General features: G+C 39.6%; 1 protein-coding gene across 3 annotated transcripts in view; it reads right to left on the bottom strand.

Moving 5' to 3' along the window:
* Positions 1 to 2,207, bottom strand: part of PIK3R4 (phosphoinositide-3-kinase regulatory subunit 4) — a 73,948-nt gene extending 71,741 nt beyond the window's left edge. For 2 of the 3 annotated variants that reach the window (XM_067737433.1, XM_067737431.1), the window contains exons 1-3: positions 2,073 to 2,207; positions 1,684 to 1,810; positions 194 to 964 (exon numbers count right to left, since the gene is read on the bottom strand). In XM_067737433.1, coding sequence (XP_067593534.1) covers positions 194 to 926 — 733 coding nt within the window. In that variant the 5' untranslated portion in view covers positions 927 to 964; positions 1,684 to 1,810; positions 2,073 to 2,207. The remainder of the gene's footprint in view (positions 1 to 193; positions 965 to 1,683; positions 1,811 to 2,072) is intronic. The other variant, XM_067737432.1, reaches the window with a different exon arrangement.
* Positions 2,208 to 26,268: the final 24,061 nt, after the last annotated feature.

A 26,268-nucleotide genomic window follows, 5' to 3' on the forward strand; every position in this document is an offset into this window, starting at 1 on the left:
TTCAAATATTCCTTAAACATCTGAATGAGTAGACCACTCTTTGGATTTTCTAGGTACTGAAACACGTCCAGTGAAAGAATACTGCAACTATCTGAAAAGTGCAGGAGGATTTACCAAAAAAATTAATTTTCTATGTTCAAGAGTTAAAATAAATGCACACTCCCACCCTAGCAAATTTGACCAACTCACATACCTGCTGAAAAGATATCCATTGCTCGCTTCAACTCTCCTCTTGTTCTCTGATTGCTATTTAAGTCTACAAGTGGAGTTGAAGGATCTCTCATATATTCTAACTCAGTGGCAAACAATCCACCATCAACAAAACGTTCAGGAGCAATATAACAAGTTCTCCTCCGTGAAGTGTCAAAAAAATAGTTGAAATCTGCTGGGTTGTCCTCTGGAAGATAAGTGGGTTTAAAACTGGCAAAATCAGTTAGAAGGACCCAATTCCAACTGGTGACCATCACATTCTCAGTCTTGATGTCCCCATGACGGACTCCAGATTTGTGTGCTTGGTCCACGGCTGTGAGGATCTGGAAAGCGATCCAGCGCTTCTCAATGTTATTTAAGAACGGACGGGTGCTGATGCGATCATAGAGGTTGTCTCGCACATACTGCCTGAAGAGCATGGCTGCCTTCTCAGATGCTTTTTCTGCTGCTTTCTGGAATGGCAGGCAGTTCTGTGCAGAATGAAGCCTGATTTTCAGTTCCTCAAGCTCTTGTTTGTAGCTGGTTAGAGGCAACGTGGGATCCTGAATTGCAAAGACCTTCACAACCACCAGGCCTTCTCGGTGTTTCGCTCGAGCAACTTTAAAGAACCGAGTACTCCCCAGACTCTTATCATATTCAAAGTCATGGATGTCTGAGAAATAACTCTCCACAGAAAGGATCTGGGAGGGAGCAATGCCGGCGAGCTGGTTTCCCATAATGGCAGCAAGCACCTCAGTAAGTTAGGATACAACACCTATTTAAAAAAAAAAAAAAAAAAAAAGGAAGGAAAGAGAAAAAGAAAAGAAACAAGCAATGAAACACCATTATTTGTGTGGCCTCTTCCTATAAGATAGATATACCATATTTCTCTTCCACCGAGAGCACTGTACTTAGCCTTCTGGGCAGCTTCTAAATTTCAGACATATTTATCTTAAAAGACCTTGTTATTTTACATTGTCCTTTCCAGGAGCTGACTTATATGTAAATAGGCCCCATCTCTATTAAGTTGAAAATGTTAGAATGTGTATTTTATGATATTTAAATTTAAAACTTAATGAGCCTTTACTAATGTGTTCAGTATTATGCTGGGGGTATAAGAGTTACAAAAGTACTATATGACACAGTCTTTGTCCAAGAAGAACCTTTAGTGTTGAATAGAAAACCCAAACACATAAAAAACTTAAATCTAACTAAGAATCGCCTGATACAAACAGGTCGGGCTAAAAAAATCCAAACCATCAGCATATCCTGAGCCCGCCCAGCCTAATTCCAGTGTGCCTTCCCACTCAGCTAACAGAAGGCACAGAGTCGTTTGGTTTGCCATAACAAGGAAGAACCCCTGGTAGAGATGCTAAAGAAAAGTAAACCAAAATACCGACTTGCCAAACACAGCCCAGGGTCCTCCTAGCTCAGATTTTGCAGGAAATGAAAACACACATGTACACACGGCCGTGCACACGTGCAAACATTTACCCTGGGGGACTCTGGGAAGTGTCACAAGCCGATCGCTCGCTCACACGGAGGTCATGGCAGGTCACTTCAGGGTCTGGGCGGGGAAGGGAGTCAGCAGTCCGGCGAGTCTTCTCTACGAGGGGTCCTCCTTTAAAGAAGGGAGAAGGGAATCCTGCAGGAGGTTCGCAGAGGAGTCCCAGTCTCCCAGACCGCGGCGGTCCGCGGGGGAGAGGCGGGAAGCTCTCGGGGCCGCGGCAGACACCGAGCCACGCTGAGGTGATCCCAGACCCCAGGGAGTCGCCCCGCCAGCCCCCTCCTCCGCCCCGCCTGCCACGCGTTCCCGGGCCTCGCCTTCCTCTCGCGCGGGCCTGGACCGTCGAGACCCTCTAACTCCTTGAGGACCTCCTCACCCGCGGGAGGTGGAACCCGGGAGACAGGCAGACAGCGAGGTACAGGGAAACTCCGCTATTCCAGCGGCTGCAGACGTTGCGAACGCTGAACTCCCGGGAAAACTGCCGGCTCTGACCCTACTTCCTGTCGCGGAGCGGAAGTGACGGCCTGAGGAGGAGCGCGGGTCCGGAGCTGGTTGCTAGGAAACGAGGGAGGGGCGTGGCCGAGCGCCCTGAGCCTGGGCGAAGAAAACGAGATTCCCTGACAGCATCCAGGTCTTCTACCCAATCCCTAAACTCTGAAGCTTTCTGACATCTCCCAGGACCTGTTCAGATGCCCTTCACCCAAGTACACCAGAGCAGAGTCCTTTAAGAGGATTCACAGGCTTAGGAAAGTTAATATATCCCAAGTTGAATTTTTTAAGAGATTTATAGAGATATTATTTACATACTATAAAGTTCACCTGTTTGAAATACACAAATTAATGGATTTATATATATATATATATTTTTTACAGAATTGTGCAATCATACCTATAATCTAACTTTAGAACATCTTCCTCCTGACCCCCAAAATGAAACCCTGTAACTATTAGCAGTCACTCCCCATTCTGCCCATTGTTTCTCCCTATCCCAGCCCTAGGCAACCACTAATCTACTTCCTGTTTCTTGCCTATTCTGGACATCTTGTGTATATGGTATACAACATGTGGGTCTTTATGACTGACTTCTTTCACTTCATGTGTTTTTGAGGATTATCCCTGTTGTAGCTTGTATTTCATTCCCTTTTATTGCCAAATATTCTATTGCATGAATATTTCACATTTTGTTTACCATTCACTATTTGATAGACATTTGGGTTGTTTCCACTTTTTTGGTTATTACAAATAATGCTGCTATGGACATTCGTGCATAAGGCTTTTTGTGATCATATGTTTTCACTTCTCTTGAGTAAACACCTAGGAGTGGAAGTGAAACGGAGCAGGACCCTATGGTCCTTCCCAGCCGTGTCCTCTGCCTGCCTTTTGTCTGTGCAAAAGCTTTAGCCAAAGAATAAGTTTAATCAGAGAAGTGAGAAAATGCAGAAACAAAGGGAAACAGTTCAACAAGACTAAATAATAATAGTTTAGTCATTAAGCATAGTCAAGGACCTTTAGCTCCTCCTCAAGCACTGTAGATAATATTCTGAGCCATATCCTATGAGCTGTCTTGTAGATGCTGAGACCCCCACCAGGTGGAAGAAGTTAACTACATGATGACCAGACTGTAGCCATGACTTAAGCTACCACAATTCCAAGAACTGGCCTCAAGGAACTGGGAACAAACCAACCCTAGAACTGAAGATTAATTGTACTTAAAGCAATCAAGATGACGCTGGTCAGACCACCACATGACTCGTTTCAAGGTGACTGTCAGAGCTGACAATGCTGTTTCTGCATGTACCCCCCTCCTTCTGTCTATAAAAGCTCTTGCTCCCTGATTGTCATGGCGGGAGTCAGCCTTTGGACAGAAGTCCACCCTCCCCCCCCAGTTGCTGGCATCCAAAATAAAGCAAACTTTCCTTTCCACCAATATTGGCTTTTGAGTGGCGAGCAGCCAGACCCCACTTTCAGTTACAGAAGTGTGGAGTCACATGGTAACCCTATGTTTAACGTATTGACAAACTGCCAAACTATTTGTCAAAGTTGCTGCATCGTTTTACATTTCTACCAGCAATGTATAAGGGTTTCAATTTCTCTACATCTTCACTGACACATGTTATTATTTATCTTTTTTATTATGGCCATCCTATTAGGTGTAAAGTAGTATCTCATGTGGGTTTTACTTGCATTTTCTTAATAACTAATGATGTTAAGTATCTTTTCACGTGCTTACTGGCCATTCTTATATCTTCTTTGGAGTAACGTCTATTCAAACCCTTTGCCCATTTTTTTTAATCTGGTTGTCTTTTTATTATTGAGTTTTAAGATTTCTTTATATATTATGAATACAAACCCCTTATCAGATTTGCAAATAGTTTTCCTCTATGCTGCCTTTTTCTTTTATATTGGTGTCCTTTAAAGCACAAAATGTTTTAATCCAGAGCTGAATTTTTTTTTATTATCCCAGCAACTTCCTCTCCTCCATTCTTCCCCATTTCAGTAGGCAGCACTACTACCCACTGGGTTCCTCAAACTACAGATTTGGAAGTCCTTAGATCATCCTTGACATTTTTCTACTCTTTCCCTCTTTCACCCACCCATCACCTGCTCTTGTTGATTCCACCTCCAAAGTATGCTTTGAAGCCACCCACTGCCATCTCTCCAGGGCCTAAGCCAAACCACCATTATTCTTATGATGTCTGGATTTTGAAATCTACTACTCAGAAAAGGCATTCTGCACCCACAATATTATTTTTTATATTCCTGCCAGGATTTCTTCTGGGTCTTTTCGTATTTTTAAATTTCTGAAGTATGGATCCAACTTTATTTTTCCTCTAGAGGGATACTGTAATATCAAAACATGTTAACAAGTAATCCATTTTTCCTGCAGTTATTTGAAATGACATTTACCATATACAAATCTCCTATATATAGTGAGTCTTCTGATGAACTCTCTCTTCTGTCCATTGAGTTGCCATTTAATTCATCTGGGAGTACTGTTTTAATCACTACAAAATTGTTTCAACATCTAACATGGCTACTATTCCAGTAATCTTTTTTAGAATACAGCTACAGTTATAAGACATGTATGTTTACATCCTTCCAGATTCTCCCCCTTGTTTTTAGACTAAAGTTAGAAATCCTTAGTTTGGCCTACAAGACTCTGCATGATCTGACCCCTGCCCACCCTGACAAAATCTGCTCATCTTTCAAGTTCCAGATTAAGTGCCAACACTTCAGGAAAGCCTTCCCTGAAACCGCCCCCTGCCCATTATATAATAATCTCATGGACCCTAAACTTTTTCTTCATAGCACTTATCATTGAAATCATTTCATTTTAGGGGGTAACTATGTGCTTAATGTCTGTTTTCCCACGAGACCATAAACTCCATGAGGACAGTAATTTTGTAATTCTTATTCACCAGGATATTTTCAACACCTAGGACAGTATCTGACACATGGTAGGCATTCAGTAAATACTTGTTGAATAAATAGATGTGGCCTTGTCAGAAATGTTACCATTAAAGACAAGATCATGAGTCCCAGGATGAGGAAGTTCTAAAATACGTATGAGAATTAGTACAAATATTACTCAGCCATTAAAAAAAAATGAAATAATGCCATTTGCAGCGAGATGGATGGACCTAGAGAATATTATACTAAGTGAAGTAAGCCAGACAGAGAAAGACAAATATCATATGATATCACTTATATGTGGAATCTAAAAAAATGATACAAATGAACTTATTTACAAAACAGAAACAGGCTCAAAGACATAGAAAACAAACTTATGGTTACCAAAGGGGAAAGGGGGGAGGGATAAATTAAGAGTTTGGGATTAACAGATACACACTAGTATATATAAAATAAACAACAAGGACCTACTGTATAGCATAGGGAACTATACTTAATATCTTGTAATAACCTATAATGGAAAATAATATATATGTATACATATACACATATATATGTCTGAATCACTTTGCTGTACACCTGAAACTAACATTGTAAATCAACTATTCTGCAATAAAAAAACAAATAAATAAAAGAATTAGCACACACATGCAGTTATTTAGCAGTTAGTATTTTAAGATTATGTTTACATTTCAGACTCTGATTACCATGTAAGTGCTTTAAACATCTCTCCAATAGAGAAGTCATGGTGTAAAAATGTGATAAATCTGTCTCAGTTTAGAGTACTACTGCATTTTCTCCACATCTATTTTTTCCCCACCACTACATTTTGTGAAATAACTCATGAAATATTTTTTAATGCTTTCTGTACTCGCCTCTTGGTTTTCTTTCCTTTCCTTTCTTTTCTTCTGTTTATAAATAGCAATCATGTCTACCTGTGGAGATTTTTTTTAATGTTCTTTTTTTTTTTTTTTTTTTTTTTTTTTTGCGGTACGCGGGCCTCTCACTGTTGTGGCCCCTCCCGTTGTGGAGCACAGGCTCCGGACGCGCAGGCTCAGCGGCCATGGCTCACAGGCCCAGCCGCTCCGGGGCATGTGGGATCTTCCTGGACCGGGGCTCGAACCCATGTCCTCTGCATCGTCAGGCGGACTCTCAAACACTGCGCCACAAGGGAAGCCCAGTGGAGATTTTTTAAAAAGAATCTCACCTAGTGTTTTTCAGAGTAAATTAAAAAATAAAATTTCCTTGCCACTGGCAGAGTAAAAAGAAGAAACAGCCAGCAAACACTCCTCTATTCTCTGGCCAGCAGCCTCTCAGCTGCATTGTGGCAGTGACAGAAAAAATAAATGTTTCTGGAAAGTAGCTGTACCATAGAAACTATACTTTCCACCCCATTCTACCCCTTGAATATAAGTGGGGCCATTTGACTAGCTCTCACTATGAAGTACAAGTGGAAATTACGTGTTTCACTTCTAGGTCAAGGCAGTTAAGAGGGGAATGAACTTCACTCTTTCCTTCCCTTCAGCCTAGATGCAGGGGATTTCAAGGCCGTGGGTAATGCCAGAGCCACAAAATGGTAGAAGCCTGTGTCCCTGAATTACTGTCTGAAGAAAGGCCACCTGTTAAACACCAACACCCATATAAGAACTTTACATAAGCAAAAGCAAACATCCATGAGTTAAGCCAGTGAAATGCTGATGTTTATTTGTTACGGACATTAGCCTTACCTTAACACACACTTCATCGTCGTCCTGACCTCTCCTCATTCCTCCCTCCCCCAGGCTGCTTTTGCCTCACTTCCAATCCCGGGAGGTGTCCACGTGGACTCTCTGCAAGCCTTGCATCCTAAGGAAAAGGAGTAAAGAGAATCCCTAATGTAAACAACACCCTGCAGTTAATAGTATATCTTTTCTTTTTCTTTTGTAGATGATTGCAGGATGATAGATGTAAAAGGAATTGGAAATTACCAATTTGTAACCTGCAGTATAACAACTGGTTCCCACAAGGATCATCGATGGATTCTAAAATCATTGGGTGAAAGGCTGTGGGGCAACAAGATAGACTAGACTCATGGTGCCCAAAGAATACCTACAGGTTACTTTCTACATTAGAAAGGGGGAGAAATAAATCTTTTATAGTGGAAAACTCTGGCAGTAAACCCTTTATCTACATGTTCAAATGTAACATGACTATCAGTACACAGTATCACCCAATAAAGCATTCTTACCAAGAATCTTTAACCTGAATCTAATCAAGCCCCTAGACCTCACTGTCCAATATGGTAGACACTAGCCACATCCGACACATTTGAAATGTGACTACTCCAAATTGAGATGAAAACACACAGCATTTAAAGAACTTAATACCAAAAAAATTTTTAAAGTCTCATTGATACCTTTTCAATATTTATTATACATTGAAATCATATTTTAGAAATAATAGGTTAAATAAATATCTTGTATATCTTATTAAAATTAATTTATTTTTTTACTTTTTTAAATGTGTCTACCAGATAATTTTAAATTACATATGTTGGCTCAGGCTATATTTTTATTAGCAAGCCTTGCTCTAGCCCTAACTTCCAGACCATAAAAAAATAAAATAGAGGAATAATTTAAGCCATATCATCAGGAAACAATCTTATGGACCTAGAAAATTGAACGTTAGCCTGGATTCTTCAAAAAAAATGTGGAGAAACTTTTCTAGACTAAAAGACTCTAAACATACATAAAACTCAAATGCAATGTGTAAACCTCAACCTGATTCAGGGTTAGAAACAGCCATAAAAGGCATTTTGTGCAAAGTTGGGGAAATCTGAATATGGACTGAATATTTCAGGTAGAAAGAAGTGACCAAAATGTTTCAAACCACTAATTATTTCATTTTGCTATCACTTTCTGGGTCTTATTTAAAAACACCTAAGCTGTCTGACCTAGAGCTGCATCCCTTCATGCACTGAGGGACTGGCAGACAGAGTCCAGAAAGCTGGACTCCTTTGAATATGGAATTGGGTGAAACTTTGTTCTTGAATAGATGGGAATGCAAGAGCGAAAGAAAGTTTTTAAAAGAAGATGAGAGGGCTTCCCTGGTGGCGCAGTGGTTGAGAGTTCGCTTGCCGATGCAGGGGACACGGGTTCGTGCCCCCGTCCGGGAAGATCCCACAGGCCGCGGAGCAGCTGCGCCCGTGAGCCATGGCCGCTGAGCCTGCGCGTCCAGAGCCTGTTGCTCTGCGACGGGAGAGGCCACAACAGTAAGAGGCCTGCGTACCGCAAAAAAAAAAAAAAAAAAAAAAAAGAAGATGAGAGTTGTCAAAAAAAATAAAATGATTTTAATGATAATAAGTGCTATGAAGAAAATGTACAAGGGTCTGTTGAGGATATATAGCAGGGGGAGGGTAGCATTCAGGGAAGACATTCCTGAAGGGTTGGCACTTCATCTGGGAATTGGAAGATGAGCAGCTGGCTACGTAAAGAGTAGGGGAAAGTGTTGTAGGCAGAGGAAAGAGTAAAAGTGAAGCCTGGTGATGGGAGAATTTTGAACCAAGGAACCAAGAGAAGTCTGGTGTAAGGGGTGGGGAGGGACAGTGAGTGGACCCAGCTCCAGTGCAAGGCAGGCACACAGAATCCACTCATCAGAGCCATCCCTCTACTCCAGCACTGTTCTTCCACTTCTGCTCCTCCACCAACTCTCTTCCACAAAGGATCAGGAGTGACTCTACAAAGTTAAATCAGACAATGAGAACAGAAGCAATATATATTCATTTAAAAGAACAAAGAAGGGTTTCTCTGGTGGCATAGTGGTTAGGAATCCACCTGCCAATGCAGGGGACACGGGTTCAAGCCCTGGTCCGGGAAGATCCCACATGCCGCAGATCAACTAAGCTCGTGTGCCACAGCTGCTGAGCCTGTGCTCTAGAGCCCGCAAGCCACAACTACTGAGCCTACGTGCCACAACTACTGAAGCCCGCATGCCTAGAGCCCGTGCTCCAAAACAAGAGAAGCCACCACAATGAGAAGCCTGCGCACCGCAACAAAGTGTGGCCCCCACTCGCGGCAGCTAGAGAAAGCTCATGCACAGCAATGAAGACCCAACGCAGCCAAAAATAAATAAAAGAACAAAGAACTAGCACTTAGAATCGGTGAATTGAACTGCAGATGAATTTTCAATTGAGCTTTGAAATTGTGGCAACTAATCCCTAGAGTTAAATTTGTGGTTTACACATCTCACATTGTCCAGGAAAGGGAAATAAACTAATTAATAGGGAAAGAAAACTTTTCCCTAGACCAGCTTCAAGATGGGATTTTTCCTTTGAATCTTTATAGAAAAGACATTGGTTAACATGTTAAGTAAGCATCAGAAGCAAAGATTTCCTACAGAGTTAGATAAATGATTCAGTAAATATGGGCCTACCACTTGGGACCTATTCAATAATAGGCTTATAGCATCTTCTGTTTTTCTAGGTACTTGATCTCCATCTAAACTCCCTCGCCTGAAATGCAAATCAAAACTACAATGAGGTACCACCTCACACCAGTCAGAATGGCCATCATCAAAATGTCTACAAATAACAAATGCTGGTGAGAGTGTGGAGAAAAGGGAACCCTATTGCACTGTTGGTGGGAATGTAAATTGGTGCAGCCACTATAGAGAACAGTATGGAGGTTTCTCAAAAAACTAAAAATAGAGTTGCCATATGATCCAGCAACCCCACTCCTAGGCATATATCCAGACAAAACTATAATTTGAGAAGATACATGCACCCCTATGTCCATAGTGGCACGATTTACAATAGCCAAGACATGGAAGCAACCTAAATGTCCAGCAACAGATGAATGGATAAAGATGTGGTACATATAGGGCTTCCCTGGTGGGACAGTGGTTGAGAGTCTGCCTGCCGATGCAGGGGACACAGTTTCGTGCTCCAGTCCAGGAAGATTCCACATACCCCGGAGTGGCTGGGCCCGTGAGCCATGGCCGCTGCACATCCGGAGCCTGTGCTCAGCAACAGGAGAGGCCACAACAGTGAGCGGCCTGCGTACTGCAAAAAAAGTTGTGGTATATGTATACAACGGAATACTACTCAGCCATTAAAAAAAGAAATCTTGCCATTTTCAACAACATGGATGGACCTAGAGATCATCATACTAAGTGAAGTAAGTCAGAAAGAGAAAGACAAATACCATATGATATCACATGTGGAATCTAAAATAAGACACAAACGAACTTCTCTATGAAACAGAAGCAGACTCACAGATATAGAGAACAAGGGTGCGAAGGGTTGGGGTAGGTGGATGAGGGATGGAGTGGGAGTTTGGGATTAGCAGACTCAAACTACTATATACAGAATGGGTAAACAACAAGGTCCTACTGTATAGCATCGGGAACTATACTCAATATTTTGTAATAAACCATAATGGAAAATTAAAAAATTAAAAATAGACTTCTTCATGTACCACAATGTTCATTGCAGTTCTATTTACAATAGCCAGGACATGGAAGCAACCTAAGTGTCCATCAACAGATAAATGGATAAAGAAGATATGGCAACAATGGGATATTACTCAGCCATAAAAAGAAAAGAAATTGAGTTATTTGTAGTGAGGTGGATGGACCTAGAGTCTGTCATACAGAGTGAAGTAAGTCAGAAAGAGAAAAATAAATACCGTATGCTAACACATATATATGGAATCTAAAAAAAAAAAGTAGTTATGAAGAACCTAGAGGCAGGACAGGAATAAAGATGCAGATGTAGAGAATGGACTTGAGGACACAGGGAGGATGAAGGGTAAGCTGGGACGAAGTGAGAGAGTGGCCTGGACTAATATATACTACCAAATGTAAAATAGATAGCTAGTGGGAAGCAGCCGCACAGCACAGGGAGATCAGCTCGGTGCTTTGTGACCACCAGGAGAGGTGGGATAGGGAGGGTGGGAGGGAAACGCAAGAGGGAGGAGATATGGGGATATATGTATATTTATAGCTGATTCACTTGTTATAAAGCAGAAACTAACACACCATTGTAAAGCAATTATACTCCAATTAAGATGTTTAAAAAAAAAAAGAAATAGACTTCTTCTCTCAAGTTCTTTGGTTTCAAGCATCATCAGTATGCTGACAATAATTTCTTTTTCTCTCAAACCCTTACCCAGCCCCAGAGCTCCTGTATCCAATATCTATTTGACCTTTATACTTAAGCATGTAATAATAAACTTAAAAGTTACCCCTTGTACAGGGCTTAAATTGTGCCAGATATTAATCCATTTCAACTGTGCACACATTCCATGAAGTAGATTAACTCCATCCCCACTTTTCAGATGATAAAATGGAGGCACAGAGAGATTAATACCTTACCTAAGATCAAATTCTTAGTAAGTCAAAAGTAGTAAATGAGAAACAAAGACATTGATACGCTAGACAAAAATATGTGCTAGTTTTTTTGAGTGAGGACAATATCTGGCTAGGCAGTAGGTTTATCGAGGGTCTGTTCATCAGTGATTATTTTTTATGACCATTGTTTTCATGTTCAGCTTTGTAACTTTGGGCATTCGATAATAAATACATGAGAAATGAAGGTTCTCTGCAGTAACTTTATCACATAATATTTTGGATTAAATGAGATAACACTAATATATATTAGGATTTTGACATGTCTTAAATGTTCAAAAGTGTGAGTGTGTGTGTGTATCCATTTGAAAGGATATATACCAATGTTAATAGAGATTATCTCTCATTGATTTATATTTTTTAAAGTTAACATTTTATTTTATTTTTTTATTTTTTTTAATGAAAATATAGCTGATTTACAAAGTTGTGTTAGTTTCAGATGTACTGCAAAGTAGTGATTCAGTTATACATATATATATTCTTTTTCATAAAAATTAACGTTTTAAATGCTAATTTTCTACATGTATTACTCATTTTTCTTATTCATAGTTAATATGTTTTATTATAAAAAAGTGAGACAATATAAAAGGGAGAAGATGCATAATTCTGTCAATATTTCAGTGTGTGTCTATTCCACATTATTTTGAATGCTTATTCGTTCATGTTTGTTTTTCACAAAAATAGGATTATACGGTGTATACTAATTGATCGATGAAAAATCCATGCAGTTTTGGAAGCTGCAAGGTATATGTATATAGGTTATAATCAGATGGATGAGTCTGTGAGTGAAAAGAAGGCCTGATATATCTATACATTCTATTGGTCAATGTTTTCAGGAATATTTGACAAAGGTAAAGTGTCATTTTTGAATTAATTTCAGACGCTGCAGGTTCATCCAACATCTAGTCCTAACCAACTTCTCCCTTGCTGCCTCTACTATAGAGGCTGTGAAAGCTGAATACTTTTTTTTTCCAGCCTTCTTTACACTAAAAGTGGCCTTGGTGTGTTTTGTCCGTTGAGATGTAAGGAGAAATCTGTTGGCACTATCTTTTTCCCTTTGACCTTCTTCCAGCCCTGATCACAGATTGTCCAGAGCTGCAATAGCCATAATGTGACCACAGTTTAAGACCATGAGAAAAAAGAAAAGAGAATCACAGAAATTCTGGCCCTGATAATGGTCAAGCCTCTGAACCAATGTCAACAGCCCCAATCTCCAAATTTCTCATTACAGGAGCAAAATAAGCATTTGTTTAAGCCACTGTTGGTTGGATTTTCTGCTACTTTTAACCAAATAGCTCCCTTAACTGATAAGTTACTGTAAAAAGTTAACAAATTTATCTTACTCTAGAACTTTTAAAGTCACTTAATTCCAGGGGACATCACTGTTCAGAGTTTGCCATTATACTGGAGCTGGCTTTTATATTATAGTCTGACCTTTACAGGTCTCTTGTTTATGGCAGGTAGGGATGCCCATGTGGCTTGAAAAATAAAACTAAACCCATGGCCTTTAGTTCATGTGTTTCTAGCAGCTGAATGTGGTTTGCCTGCAGGAATGAAAATTCCCCAGAAATGTTAATTGATTCAGTTTGACAGTGCTTGCCACATAATAAATCAATACCATGATGTTTTTGTGAACTACTGATAAAGATGGTGGTATAGGGAAGAATCTGGTAGTTATAGGATAGGTATGGTTGTTTTGATTGTTTTGTTTTGTATTTAATGAAATTCAGGAAGATTGAGACTCCTTTCTCCTGATTGAGACCCTCGTATATATATGGACCTACACATTTTAGTTATCTATTGCTATATAAGAAATTATCTCAAAACATAGTGGTTTAAAATAAAAAGAATTGACTCTCTGTCATGGTTTCTGTGGATCTGGAATTCAGATGAGGACAGCTTGTCTCGGCTCTACTTGTCTGGGGCCTCAGCTGGAGACTTAAAGTCTGGGAGTTGAAATCACCTAAGGCTCTTTTACTCACAAGTCTGGAGGTTGGTGCTGGCTGTGGGAGGCCTGGCTGCAGTTGTCAGCTGCAGCCCCACACAGAGCCTCTCCATGTGACCGGGGCTTCCTCACAACATGGTAGATAGGTTCCCAGGGTGGGTATCCAGAGAGAGAGCCAAGGGGAAGCTGTGTTGCCTTTTATAATCTAGCCTCAGTGTGACACAGTGTCACATCTGCCACCTTACATTGGGTGAGGCAATTACAAAGGTCCACTCAGATTCAAGGGAAAGGGACATAAACCCCCTCCCTTGACTATACACCTCTCAGTGGAGGCATGTCAAGGTCACATTATAAGAAGAGCAAGTGGGATGAAATATGTATAATATATATATATGTTCTTTATGGATAACAGTATGGAGGTTCCTCAAAAAAAAAACAAAAAACATAGAACTACCATATGATCCAGCAATCCCACTTATATGTATATGTCCAAAGGAAATGAAATCAGGATCTCGAAGAGATATCTGCACTCCCAAATTCTTTGCGACATTATTCACAGTAGCCAAGATATAAAAACAACCCAAGCTTCCGTCAAGGGATAAAGATGATGTGGTATAGACATACAATGCAATATTGTTCAGCCATGAAAAGAAGGAAATCCTGCCATTTGTGACAACACGGATGGGCCTTGAGAACCGTGAGCTGTGTGAAATAAGCCAGAGAAAGACAAATACTGTATGATATCATTTATATGTGGAATCAGAAAAAGCCAATTCATTAAAAAAGAGAGTAGAATGGTAGTTACCAGGGGCTGAGAGGTGGGGAAAATGGAGAAATGTTAGTCAAGGGTACAAAATTTTGGTTATGAGTAAGTTTGGGGTATCTAATGTATAACATGGTGATTATAGTTAATAATACTGTATTATATACTTGAAAATTGCTAAGAAAATAGATCTTAAATGTTCCCACCACAAATAAAGAAATGGTAATTATGTGAGGTGATGGAGGAATTAACTAGCACTATGGAGGTAGCCATTTTGCAATATATGTATAGCAAATCAACATGCTGTACACCTTAAACTTACCCAATGTTATATGTCAGGTATAACACATGTATAACTTAAACTTACACAATGTTGCATGTCAAATACATCTCAATAAAGCTGGAAAAGAAAAACTCTCCATGAACAAAATGAGTTTACTATATGTATATTCCATGACTTTCACATTTATTTCTACATTGAGCATTTTTGTCATGGACTTTTTTATCCTTTGTGTGAGTAATTTACTTGTGTATTACTTGGGGGACTATTTGTCTTAAAAATTGTTTGTTTTTTGTTAGGTTTTTGACCATCCCCTTCCCTATCCTGAAATCTAACCTCAGAAGAAATCAGCAATTTTAATGGGAGGGCATGAAGAGATACAATTTCCTTAAGAACACTTGGATAACTCTTTGTCTTTTATTAAACACTATACATGCCATGTAAGCCTGTCTTTGCTGCTTCTCCTTTTTCATATTGGTCATTCACTAAGCATAAAAAGACATCTAATATTTAAGATCCAGCTTGCTAATAAAGATAAAACTGGCAGGTTTCCCCCCTCCTCTCCACAGTGTGTCCCACCAGCGGCACACAAAGCAATTACAACTCACCAGTTAGGCCTTTCCTGTGTGATAACGTCAGCAATTTTGCTCAGGGCTTCTTTTTTAGATGAACAATGGCAGAAATAATGGCCTAATTCACTAAAAACAAAAACAAAAACCCATCCTTGTCGCTTTCTCCAAAACAATGCAATTTTTTAAATTAAAGTATAGTTGATTTACAATGTTGTGTTAATTTCTGCTGTACAGCAAAGTGATTCATTTATATATATATATATATATATATATATATATATATTCTTTTTCATATTCTTTTCTATTATGGTTTATCCCAAGATATTGAGTATAGTTCCCTGTGCTATATAGTACAACCTTGTTGTTTATCCATTCTATATGTGATAGTTTGCATCTATTAATCCCAAACTCGCAGTCCTTCCCTCCCCCACCCACCTTCCCCCTTGGCAACCACAAGTCGGTTATCTATGTCTGTGAGTCTGCAAAACAATACAATATTAACCTAAGTCCTTCCTAATTAAACCAAGTCCATGAAATTATGCATTTTAATCCAATGAAGATTTTTAGCAATATCAAAGTGAAAGAGATTCTTTAGAAAAATATGAAAACTGAAGAATTAATATGAGCTCAGAGGAAAACAAGTCCTGATCTGTTTGAATTTCCTGTGTTTTAAATATATTTACAAGTTTTTTTTTTATGGATCCCAGTAAAGTCTTACTTCGTCTTCCAGGGCTGGTGTTAACACAGTTTGACACATCCTCGAGCCTTTCCATGCAATTTGAAGGGAGATGTTTGAAATATCCTGTTACTTCAGGGAACAAAGCAGTCATGGAGATTTCAACACCAATAACAACTAATTCTTACCTCATTTCCTAGAGGGCATTTCAGAACTTCTCTGGGGTTCACTTTATTTTCCAACTCCCCAATGCAGAAAATTGGACATAATCATCTCTCTCTACATTAAAGGAACTAGGAAAAAGACCTTTTAACATTTCACCATATCAAAGATAATACAGTAACGATAGACAGTAATGCAATAGAAAACCCCTCTTCATCCCAGGGGCTGGGGAGTGGGCCACAGTGCTTTGTGAACAGAATTCCACTAGAGGGCAGTGAGCCGCGGAGAGGATCACGGCTAATGTGCCCGGGGGTTGGATTAAGAATGTAGCAAAAATGGCAAATGTTTGCGATATAATGTTAAGTGAAAAAAAAAAAAAATAGAATTCAGACACTCTAAGAATTATGTATGATTTTGTGGACAAGCATCGCATAGTAGTTAAGAGCTTAATCTTGATCTTATTTGGAATCATCCCTGTCTTCACTTACAAGCCCTGTGTCTTTGGATGAGTTGCTTAAAAACACTTGAGTCTCGGTTTCCTCATCTGTTAAATGGAGACAATTACAGATACCACCTAGGGTTGCTATGAGCATTCAAAGGGATCATATATGTAAAATGTCCAGCATGGTGCCAAGCATACAGTATTGCTCAACAAAAAATGCAGGTTGATGACAATAATGACAAAAAATACTAAAAAGGAGTATAAGACAATTAAAATAATTTTAGTTATTGGACTAAGTTCTTTATAGGTTTATTGAATTGCTTTATCTTATTGAAATTTATATTAGAGAGTTTGTGGTGGAATATATTTTTTACTTTAAGTGAAATTATGCTCTTAGATAAATATTCTGTTTTTTCTAATATCCTATCTTCAGCACTTTTAAACTTAAGAGTAAAAAATTTTCATGTCGCTACAAAGTGTTATTTTAGTCATTTTAATGTATGGAATATCATTATCACATTTTTGCTATTTTTTTATACTAATTTTTTTTTTAATTTTTAATTTATTTTATTTTTGGCTGCATTGGGACTTTGTTGCTGTGCGTGGACTTTCTCTAGTTGTGGCAAGCAGGGGCTGCTCTTCGTTGTGGTGCGTTGGCTTCTCATTGCAGTGGCTTCTCATTGCAGTGGCTTCTCTTGTTGTGGAGCACAGGCTCTAGGCGTGTGGGCTTCAGTAGTTGTGACACACAGGCTCAGTAGTTGTGGCTCATAGGCTCTAGAGCACAGGCTCAGTAGTTATGGTGCACAGGCTTAGTTGCTCCACGGCATGTGGGATCTTCCCGGACCAGGACTTGAACTGTGTCCCCTGCATTGGCAGGCGAATTCTTAACCACTGCACCACCGGGGAAGTCCCACATTTTTGCTACTTTTAAAAATTTCCTAACTGAATCATCTGTCAACATCCCAAGGGAAAAAAATGTAATATATAGATAATTTGTCTTCTAAGCCTTTTAAATATTATTCCTCATGACCTCTGTAGCCTCAGGGATGGTACAGTATATTTCTCTTACAATTCTCAGTGTAAAAATTTTCTATCTGATGGAAAATAGAAATATTTAATAGATTGTACCTATGTCAATTACTCATCACAAAATGATTCTTCAAATATGAGTTCCAATAATCATTTAGGAGTTTCTTTACAAAGTAACTATATGTTACAGAGGCAAATAGGGCAGAGTAACTTAAGGCTAAAATATTCCATTACTGACAGTGAATGGTCATTCAGAAATAAAGATTTAATGCCTCAGAAATTATGGTGAGTCAAATTGGAAATATTTAATTTATAAAGCTTTGATTTATATATTGTTCACTGTTCCTAGCCTTTTAAAAGTAGCTGACTCACCACCAGTCATCATGTGAAAAAGATCAAATAAAGGCTAACCCCAGGCTAGCCCTAGGCAATAGCTGTCATCTCAGACAGCTAGATTTGCCTCGATTGTAACCACCATTCCTACATCATGTCTATCACCAGTGTCACCAAGATGACCACCATCTCCCATCACCAACATCAGCACCATCACCAACATCTCCACCATCACCATTACTTCCTCTGCCTTGACTAACTCATTGTACACTTTTTTAAAATCTCCCTACTTACTTGATCCCACATGTTTAGTTAATAGAGAGGAGGGAAATTGGCTAGGGATTTCCTTTTCATAGTTGTATTCTAACTTCAGGTTTAAATTACAATATATTCTTATGAAACTAATGATGACAGGTAGTCACCTCCATATCTAAACCAGGATGGAATCTTAGAACATCAGGCTCCTGATGACCACTAAGAAACACCATTAGACCAGAAAGCTGAGGTACTGTCCTCCAACATACTTGCCCATCACAAATGTACTGTGATGGATTCCAAGGAAAGTTCTCAGCACCAGGGTATACTCCAGAAAACAAGGGCCTCCATAAGTATCAAGGAGAAAAATAAACAGTGTAAATAAAACATGACAGCTGCTTCAACTTACTTAGTCTCTGATCCCTACCCTTTCGGTGGCCCTGACCTACACAGAGCTGGGCTTCCAGGGTATCAATGAGCTTGACCAGTTTAGTAAGAACAATAATTTGCTGAATTATAGGATTTGGCTCAATATTCTAGATGTAAAAGATATTGCATACAGTGGTTCCTAAACCTGGCTGATAATAAGAACCACTTGATGAAGGCTAATTTTTTGTTTCTATAAAACAAGTTCTAAACTGACAAAGGATTAATCTCCAAAATTTACAAGCAGCTCATGCAGCTCAATAACAAAGAAACAAACAACCCAATCCAAAAATGAGCAGAAGACCTAAATAGACATTTCTCCAAAGAAGACATACAGATTACCAACAAACACATGAAAGAATGCTCAACATCATTAATCATTAGAGAAATGCAAATCAAAACTACAATGAGATATCATCTCACACCGGTCAGAATGGCCATCATCAAAAAATCTAGAAACAATAAATGCTGGAGAGGGTGTGGAGAAAAGGGAACCCTCTTGCACTGTTGGTGGGAATGTAAATTGATACAGCCACTACGGAGAACAGTATGGAGGTTCCTTAAAAAACTAAAAATACATACGACCCAGCAATCCCACTACTGGACATATACCCTGAGAAAACCATAATTCAAAAAGAGTCACATACCACAATGTTCATTGCAGCTCTATTTACAATAGTCAGGACATGGAAGCAACCTAAGTGTCCATCAACAGATGAATGGATAAAGAAGATGTGGCACATATATACAATGGAATATTACTCAGCCATAAAAAGAAATGAAATTGAGTTATTTGTAGTGAAGTGGATGGACTTAGAGTCTGTCATACAGAGTGAACTAAGTCAGAAAGAGAAAAACAAATGCCGTATGCTAACACATATATATGGAATCTAAGAAGAAAAAACAAAAAGGTCATGAAGAACCTAGGGGTAAGATGGGAATAAAGACACAGACCTACTAGAGAATGGACTTGAGGATATGGGGAGGGGGAAGGGTAAGCTGTGAGAAAGCGAGAGAGGCATGGACATATATACACTACCAAACGTAAGGTAGATAGCTAGTGGGAAGCAGCTGCATAGCACAGGGAGATCAGCTTGGTGCTTTGTGACCACCTAGAGAGGTGGGATAGGGAGGGTGAGAGGGAGGGAGATGCAAGAGGGAAGAGATATGGGAACATATGTATAACTGATTCACTTTGTTATAAAGCAGAAACTAACACACCATTGTAAAACAATTATACTCCAATAAAGATGTTAAAAAAAAAAAAAACCAAGTTCTAGAAGGTTGGGATTCTATCATTCAAAGACTCCTCCAGGTGATTCTGATGATTCTCTATGCTTGAGCACCACAGGATACAGATGGCAGTTTCAGCTCTTCATCAATCCTGACATCACAGAACTCCCCGATCTGAGTATTCTTTGGCTGATGACAATAGAACAGCTGTGGGACCACACCAGGAAATAAGTGCCTGAGAGCCTGAGGTGGAATCCCTGGCTTCTCTTCGCTCAGCTCTGGCCCCACGAGGCAGGGAACTCAACATACAATAGATGATAACAGGATGCCTGCAGGCCTTAGGAAAGTGTTGGGGCAAGAAATCTTTTATCATCCAGTCTCAGTTTTCAACTGACCAAGAAGATATGGTAGCTTTTATTGGAGCTCCAGAGCTATGCAAAGGAGGCCCAGGGGTCAAGGGCTTCAAAGGTCTCTAATCTAGTAGGATGATCTGCTCTGTTTCACAGCCTGAAAGACTCTCACCCAGAAACTACCCTGGATGACTCCATTTAAAACCTTAATATAATCACAAAGACTTTGGGAGTTAGGAATAGGCCAAGATCATATATCCAAACAAAATTATAATTCAAAAAGATACATGCACCCCTGTGTTCATAGCAGCACTATTCATAATAGCCAAGACATGGAAGCAACCTAAACATCCATCGACAGATGAATGGATAAAGAAGATGTTGTATATATGTACAATGGAATATTACTCAGCCATAAAAAAGAATGGAATAATGCCATTTGGAGCAACATGGATGGACCTAGCGATTATCATACTGAGTGAAGTAAGTCAGAAAGAGAAAGACAAATATCATACTATGTCACTTACATGTGGAGTATAAAATAGGACACAAATGAACTTATCTATGAAACAGAAACAGACTCACAGACATAGAGAATAGACTGGTGGTTGCCAAGGGGGGCGGGGAGGGGAGGGATGGATTCGGAGTTTGGGATTAGCAGATGCAAACTATTATATAGGGAATGGATAAACAACAAGGTCATAGCACAGGGAACTATATTCAGTATCCTGTAACAATGGAAAAGAATATATATATATGTATATATATATATATATACACACACATATATATGCATATATATATATACACATACACACACACACACCTATATATATATATATCTGAATCATTTTGCTGTACACCTGAAACTAACACAACATTGTAAATCAACTATACTTCAATTTTTATAAAATCATAAAAGGAAAAGGCCAAGGTGATGTAAGAATCTGATATATCCTTTCCCAGTTCTAAATCTAAATGGGGACACTTTGGCAACAAACTTCACTTAAGACTGCCCCCACCACCATACAAAGACTTTCCTACTTGTATCCTCAAAAAGAAGGGCTATGTCCCCTCCTCACCATTGTCTTCCTCCATCATATATTCCAGCTACTGCCTCTTTGATCAGCAAGGAAATCATCCCTCTCCATGGCCAACCGCACAATCTCTGACTCTAGCATCCTTATTATATTTTTATTCTGTAGGATACCACTCAAAGATATCAAAACATTCATCCATCTTCCCACTTCCCACCCTCTATAAACCGTTTACCTAATAGAGCACAACATTTGGGTTCAGAGTTGCTGAACAGAACTGAAGTTGCTCAGTTGCTGAACAGCTGCTGAGGCAGAACTCCTGGAGTTAAAGGCTGATTGAGTTACCATGACATTTGGATACAATTCTCCACCCAGAATGTGGCCTTCCACAATAATTAGGAGCCAGTCTGTGCCAAGATGCCATACCTACAGTTCACGAAGGCCTGCATGCCAGAGAGGTATAGAGAAACTCAAAGTGGTAGCTTTCATCTGACTCTCCTCCCACTGCTACTACCCCCACCTCTGCCGAAGACCAGAGGACCTCTGCTGGGAACACTCCTGGATAACAGAAATAGTCTGCCCGTTATGTGTATTCCAGAATCCCCCTTCCACATGCCTCCACTGAAATTCCACTCTTCTCTGCTGGCCACAAAAACCCTATCTCACTTCATACCCCAGAGTCAAGACCCACTGAACCAAGACTGAAAAGATGCAGTGGACTTCCGAGAATATCAAAGCTTGAACCAGTGCTTGGTTCACTAGGAAGGGAGGGGCTGCCAGAATAATCACGGAATTCTGGGTTTCACCTTTGAAATGGAATATGCCAGGCCATGTAAAGCCAAATGAATGGAGGGAATCAAAGGAAACACATCCGGGAATTCCCTGGTGGCCCAGTGGTTAGGACTCTGCGCTTTCACTGTAGAGGGCCCAGTTTCAATCCCTGGTCAGGGAAATAAGATCCTGCAAGCCACGCAGTGTGGCCAAAAACAAAAACAAAACAAAACAAAAACACACATAAGAAAACACATCCCATGCCAGTCCTTTAAGTGGATCTGACTTACCTACATATTGCCCTACAGAGAGCAAAGGAATGCACACGAGTGCCCACAGCCTATCCCAAGATTTGCCCATAATGTCCCTCATATACCTGCTCATATTTCCTTAGATCCTCGTCTTTGGTTTTGGATTCTCATTCAATTATATTGAGTACCATACCGTGTCCTTCCATTGTCCCCACGCACAACACACTGGCCTTCATCTGTCAGGTCAGAGAGATTTAAACAAGTTGGAAGGGGCTCACTCTCCTAAGCTTTTCCACTGTGAGTAGGAAGTTGAAAATATAGAATTTTAAGACTATGCTTAGTATGTGAGCAAGGTTCTTTCTGTTCAGTTTAATACCTTAGATTCAGTATAGCTTCGTACTATGTCTGACTTTGGATTCCAGGAAAGGCCCAAACCACAAAGAATCTAACTTCCTCATATCCAGGAAGGCTGAGCTCTCTTATGGCAGCAATTGACACCATCTATGTTCTTCTGTTAATGTGGATCCAGCATGTAGGTAGGGACTTGGCAGAGTGACAGAGGATATGTTTGTCCAGGGGCAAAAGTAATTTATTAAGACGATGTAAGAGAGACAGGTCTTCTTTGAATTAATGATAAGGAAGCTATCGGGGGTTTTATTAGTAGAAGTATTTTAAATGTGTTGATTTGGGTGGTTTCTGGTTTTTCAGAGGATGACCTTTGAATTCAGCCTCAAATCCTGAAGCAGAAAGTAACCTTACAGTAAACTTTCAAAGACTTCTGAGCTTCATGCCTGGGTTTAATTATCTCTCCCCAGTTGGGAACTTTGGCAAAGTTACAGAAGTGCTACTGCCCTGCCAGCAAGCTGACCATTCCTGTAGAGACTGGTAAGTCATTTTTGATCTGGCTAGAATTCTCATCACACTTTACCGTAATTGATCCATGGAAAGCAAATTAATAGCATAAGTAGGAAGGTAAGTCACACTATGTGGGTTATTTGCCAAGTGGGCTGCAGTTCTGGCATGCATTTGGTGATAGATGTCAGTACTGGACGTGCTTGCAGCATTTAAATCTGGCCCATGAATTCAGTAGCTGGGACATCAAGCAACTCTCTTTTGGGCCACTCTCCACATTGAATCATCACATTTTGCTCCCTTTCTCTTGGACTCCCTCATTTAGCCTTAACTAGATGATGTAATTTTATATCTAACACACTAGACACAATTCCATAGGACACATGTCACAGAATACAGGTAAGTCATGTGTTTTACTACCTGAATATGGCTCAACGGAAAAGAGACTTTTTTAAAGCAGGATTTTAGCGTTTTAGGACATGTTAGTAAAAATTGTGCTGAGGATGATAGTACCCACATGAACTAGAATAAAGAGGAAAAATAGCCAGAAAACCAAACTCATGAGATGGCAAATTAGGCGGCATCTGTTCAACTTGGCATAGCTTCTTGAAATAACTTCACACCATCCCAAAGGCTGGTGCTTCGCAAAGCTAAAGAGCCTTATGGATTGAACAAGCCTGAATCTGCAGCTAGCTCTGGCCCACAAACCTCCTCTTGCTTCTCTGGGCTGGACCTCCAACTTCACTGATCCTTTCCAGAGCGGGTGTGGCCCTGTCTTGAACTTGACCATGCTTCCACATTCCTGGCCATGATTTTGGTTCCTCTCAATGACTACCTTGCATCTCTGGCCTGGCAATGAGTCTGTAGATAATGTAGTTCAAGCACCCTCCTAGCTTGACTCTCCTCCCAATACCACCCTTCACCATGGTGGTCTCCCCTGGCTCCATGCAACAGCAGCTACCTCTTGGAATTTGAAAGGCGCTGAGGAGGTCTCCTTCTTCATTTCTTGCTTCTCTGTGGAAGCTTTCCTAGTGCATTCATGTAGAATTGGCAACCTCCTCTTTGTGCTCCCACTGTACACTTGTTGTAAAATTTGTTGAATTAATTAATTTACTTATGTGGCTATTTCCCCTACTCAACTTCTTAATGGCAGATACTAAGTATCATTTAACTTTTTAATTTCCCCATTGTCTTATACAGGGCATTCACAGCACATCATTAAGTCTTCAATAAATGCTTGATGAATAAATAAATGAATGACTGTTTTCATAATACCATCATCTTTTCCCCAACACCAGGCTGAAATTCTATTATCAGCTGCATCATTTCCACTTAAATCACCCTGAAGTTACTGGTATGTCTATCAATCACAGAAAATAATACATGTACTTCTAGGAAAGTCATATAAACTTTCAGAGTTCTTCACTCAAGATAAGAATGTTGAATTTATATAGTATATTTTCATTTATGTGTTATTTCTTTAGATGATTAATCATAACTGACATTAAGAACTTACTGTGTCCTAGGCACTGTTCTTAGTATTTACATATATTATCTCCATGAATCATTACTACAACCCTATGAAGTAGGTACTATTGTTACCTTGAAGAAACTAAATCTAGGATGGTTAAGAAACTTTGCCAAACTGACAAAGCTAGTAAGTGAGAGAACCAGCAATGAACCTAGTACCAGATTCCAGAGCCCCAATCTTACCCACTGCATAGCCCACCTCAGACAATAACTTGTTTGTCTACCCAAAACAACAGACAATGAAGATACACCTTCAAAGACCATAAAGAAGGAAGTGGAGACCTCAGAAAGCAAAGTTATGGAGTGTATAGGCAAAGCCTAAAATCTAAATTCTGTGATTCCCTTGTCAGTTCTTTAGTGAAATATTGTACTAGTGGGCTACTCAAGCCAATGGACAAAATAGAGAGTGAGAGAGCCTTACAATTCTTATGTCCAAGTAGATTTCACTGTCTCTATTATCTTTCTTTTTATTTGTTAACCTCGAGCTTATTATTTTTCCTCTTTATTCCAGTTTATTTGCCTTATATTATCTTCTCAGATACCTGATACAAGAAATGTACAGAAGAATGGGGAGACACATAGATTCAAGGTAAGGTAAATATGTAAATCAGGGAAGAAGATATGAGGACTGTCAGTGTGTAAGTACATCCCTGTTACAGCCATCACACCCCAACAATTTGGGGTGCCCTGCCCTACAACCCACAGAAGAAGAAATGGCCAATAAATGAAAAAATATTCAACTTCATTAGTAATCAGGCAAATAAAAATTAAAACACCAATGAGGTATCATTTCATATCCACAAGATTGGCAAAAATTTTTAAGTCTGATAACACCAAACATGGGGAAATGGGAACTTTCAACTCCTGCTTGTGGGCATGTAAATTAATATAACGATATCAGAGGGCTTCCCAGGTGGCGCAGTGGTTGAGAGTCCACCTGCCGATGCAGGGGACACGGGTTCGTGCCCCGGTCCGGGAAGATCCCACATGCCGCGGAGCGGCTGGGCCCGTGAGCCATGGCCGCTGAGCCTGCACGTCCGGAGCCTGTGCTCTGCAGAGCGAGAGGCCACAACAGTGAGAAGCCCGCGTACCACACACACACAAAAAAAATATATATATATAACGATATCAGAGTGTAATTTGGCAATACTTATTTGAAGTTAAAGATTTATGATACTCTGTGTCCCAGAAATTCTGCTTCTACATATATCCTTAGAGAAACTCCACCACATGCATACTCGAGGATGTTATTTGAAGCATTGTGTTGTAATAGAAAAAAATAAGTGTACACTAATAACAGAATGAATAAATAAATTCATGTATATTCAAATGATGGAATACTATGTAGCAGTGAAATCAATAAACTTGATATATCAACAAAGATAGATTCCAAAAACAAAATGTTCAGTGAGGAAAGCAAGTTAGTGGACAAGATGTCATACAATATGATAACTTTTATCTAAACTTTGAAACACACACAGTTTTAAGTATTTTTCACAGATATGTACATGTAAACATTAGCATAACAACAAGCACAGGAAGGATGTCCATCAACACTGGAATAGCGGCTGCCTGTACAATGAGGGAGGGAACTAGGATTAGTGAAGAAAACAAAGGTGACCATATGTTTAATATTTCCTTTGTTTTAAAAAATGGTCTGAAGCCATGGAAAGAACCTAAATGTCCATCCACAAATGAATGGATAAAGATGTGGTACATATATACAATGGAATACTACTCAGCCATGAAAAAGAAAGAAATAATGCCATTTTTGCAAAAACATGGATGGACCTAGAGATTATCATACGAAGTGAAGTAAGTCAAATATCATATGATATCACTTATATGTGGAATCTAATATATGACAAGA

Source organism: Pseudorca crassidens, chromosome 5 (genome assembly GCF_039906515.1).
Source record: "Pseudorca crassidens isolate mPseCra1 chromosome 5, mPseCra1.hap1, whole genome shotgun sequence".
NCBI lineage: Eukaryota > Metazoa > Chordata > Mammalia > Artiodactyla > Delphinidae > Pseudorca > Pseudorca crassidens.